The sequence below is a fragment of the Argentina anserina genome, chromosome 5 (assembly GCF_933775445.1).
Source record: "Argentina anserina chromosome 5, drPotAnse1.1, whole genome shotgun sequence".
NCBI lineage: Eukaryota > Viridiplantae > Streptophyta > Magnoliopsida > Rosales > Rosaceae > Argentina > Argentina anserina.
Window position 1 is genome coordinate 26,089,745 of NC_065876.1, and position 3,001 is coordinate 26,092,745.

At 38.6% G+C, this 3,001-nt stretch overlaps 1 protein-coding gene across 1 annotated transcript; it reads left to right on the plus strand.

Annotated features, from left to right (window-relative positions):
- Positions 1-1,631: 1,631 nt before the first annotated feature.
- Positions 1,632-2,787, plus strand: LOC126794583 (uncharacterized). The gene is made up of 2 exons (XM_050521339.1): positions 1,632-1,853; positions 1,946-2,787. The coding sequence occupies exons 1-2, from the start codon at positions 1,726-1,728 to the stop codon at positions 2,454-2,456; spliced, it is 639 nt and encodes a 212-aa protein (XP_050377296.1). The 5' UTR covers positions 1,632-1,725; the 3' UTR covers positions 2,457-2,787.
- Positions 2,788-3,001: the final 214 nt, after the last annotated feature.

Genomic DNA, 3,001 nt, shown 5'->3' on the forward strand with positions numbered 1-3,001 from the left:
GCTTCTCCCACTGGATTTCGCCCCAGGAAGTAGCGGTTGTCGAAGTCAACGAAGCTCTGGAAGCTAAAGTAGGAGGCAGGTGAGGGCTATGAGGAAGATGGCCCACATGAACATGGTGCTGGTGGAGGCGAAGCAACGTTGGAACTTCCGGTTCATGCTGTGGTGGTGGGACCCGCCCCAGTCAATCTTGAACTTTCCCGGCGTCGAGGGGAAGAGCTCGTCTTCCAATTGCGACGACGACAACATTCTCCTCTGATTGTTCGCAATTTTCTCCTCCCTAAATCTTTAATTAATCTCACGCTTTCTAAATTCTTCTTTAACAAAAACTTGAGGGGGTGTGGGGGGATTTGATGAGAAAGAAGAAGGAGATTGTTTTCATGTGGGGGGGGGGGGGGCTGATGTTTTTATGTGCTTTTTTGCCTGATCATAATTATCTGTCTATTGAAAATGATGCTCACTTCTGGAAAAATCAATTGGAGGAGTTGTAGAGACTAACACAGAGAAAGTGAGAGAGATGAGGGCAGTTTTGGAAGAGAAGTTTCATGAGTGAATAAATAAATACTAAATAATAGAAAGGGTGTGCAGATTTTAAAATAGAGTGTGTTAATTTCAGCACCCATAACTTTTTGTATGAAATTTCACTTTACTTTGATCATGTATATGGTTAGTTTTCATGCTTTAATTTAGGGATGGGTAAGGGATGGGACGGAATGAGGGTTTTTAAGAATGTATCCCACTCGGAATTAATCTCGGTTGGGACGAGACGTGATCGGGACGGGACGGGACAAATCTCATCTTCATATGAAGTTAAATAACCTATATTTTTACTTTTTCATTAACAAAGTAACATTCAATAATGAAATTTTAACAAAAAAATGCATATTATGTTCAAAATATTATAATTTACCATTATTATTTGAGTTGATATAATTTTGGAGTTATTAAAAACATAAATTAGTTTCATTTTAATACAAATATATAAGAATTTTTAAGTTTTCATTAAAGGTGGGACGGGACGAGACGAAGCGGGATAAAAATTATTCGTCTCACGTCTCATCCCACTATTATGAAACGGGACGGGACGAACGTTTTGAGACCTCCGTCCCGTCCCTATAAATTTCGGGACAAGATCGGGATTTCCGTTTTTTATGCCCACCCCTACTTTAATTTATTTGTCATCTGACTCATCTCTACATAAAACATGAACATCAATTCTTTGTGATTCAAACTGTGTATAGAGGTGGCAAGCTTCTCAAATTTTACTACCATTGAAGCCTAAAAGCCAATCCATCGTTCCCCGGAACACCGCTCTGCCTACACTGGCTACACGAGCCACTCCATTGATGGCGGAGATACATAGGTGTACGAGTGTATCCGTGTATATTGCGCCATTATTTGAGATCAGTGATTTCTTAGGAATCACAAAGTGTATAGGAGAATCAGCTAACACACTGACACAAAACTTAAGATGTCAGGTTCGTGGTCAACACTCCTCACTAGGTCAATGAAATATTGGAGAATTTGCTTCTCTGGAGAAAAAAAAAATCCAGATAGATAATTGTCTTTTATTTTCCTCAGATACCCTATAAAACATCATCCTTTAACGTGGCCTTTTGTTGTGTGGCCGACGGCCTACCGAAGTCCATCATTATTCATCTCTCTCTCTCTCTCTCTCTGCATGAAGAAAATCGAAGATCAAAACAGAACAAGAAGCAAGCAATTAACATGACAACAAGCAAAGCAGGAAACTCAGCATCAATTGAAGGAACCCTTGAGTGTTGCATGTGTGGTGATTTTGGCTTCTCTTACGAGCTCTTCCAATGCAAGGCCTGCCAGTTCAGATCCCAGCACAGGTAAAACCATATTCTTAATCCCTCTTGTTTTAATTAACTTGTTCATATAGTTTCTGGGGTTATTGAATTCAGTTTCATGAATCATCATATAGGTACTGTAGCAATCTTTACCCAAAAGCAGAGTCTTACAGACTATGCAATTGGTGCCTCACCCAGAAAGAAGAAACAAAAGAAAAGTCCCAGAATTCGTCAAATTCTTCGTCTTCATTTAAAAAAGAGCAATCCCATCAAGAACACCTTCATCAAAATCATGATCCCAAAGTCAATAGGAAAAAGAAGAATTCAACAAAAGCCAGCCATGATCATGATACGCATGGTTCTGGTCTAAGAGGCAGCATGAAGCTTCAGCCAAGTGGCCCTATAAAGAAGCAGAGATCATTTGATCATCATCAGAATCAAGTTTCAACATCACCAAAATCTCCATCTGTGGCCAGAAAGAGGATCATCACAAATGGAGCAAAGGAGGAGGCTGAGAAGATTAGGAGGACAATATCAGAAGATATATCAAACATAAACAGAATCAATAATCGAGGGATTACAAGGCAGGTATTTAGGAATAAGGTGAGGAGGTACAAGCTTCTGGATGAGGTTTCAAGTCAATGACCCCAGTTGACTTGGCTGCTTGCTAACAACTATTCCCATTTCCCTTTTTTCAATTTTATTTTCTAAGAGGCAATGAATAGAGATATAGACGCCCCATGAATTATGGTAGGATGCAATTTGGTTCAACATATGTACATAAGCTTTGGGGTTCATAGGTGTAGTGGGAGGTGATTTTGACAATTATTACTCTCTTATCAATTCCATATTACGTAGTAATTTGCAAATAAATTTGAAATTATAAGAGCTTGGATAGTTGCGTAGTTACTTTCTAAACAAGAACGAGACTTCTTACTCTATCTTGGAACGATCTATTCAAGTTATCTTTTATTCTCGAACCACAAATTCATTTGAAAGCTGAATGTAACCGAAAATCAAACAAAAATGAAGGAAAGTAGTGTATATATCTCACAAATTAGATCTTACGAAAGCTACTTAAGAATATCATATCAATGTCTTATTCTAATTGGCCTCAAAATCTAGTATTTTCCATGTTACGGTACCGCAAAGGCTTCATACGCCAAAAAATTAATCACGTTAGGTGTATG

What these genes read in the sequence shown, in the direction of transcription:
- LOC126794583 (XM_050521339.1), top strand. Translation starts at nt 1,726, where the DNA reads ATGACAACAAGCAAAGCAGGAAACTCAGCATCAATTGAAGGAACCCTT. An exon ending in CAGTTCAGATCCCAGCACAG is followed by an intron (nt 1,854 to 1,945) that starts GTAAAACCATAT and finishes ATCATCATATAG; the next exon opens with GTACTGTAGCAATCTTTACC.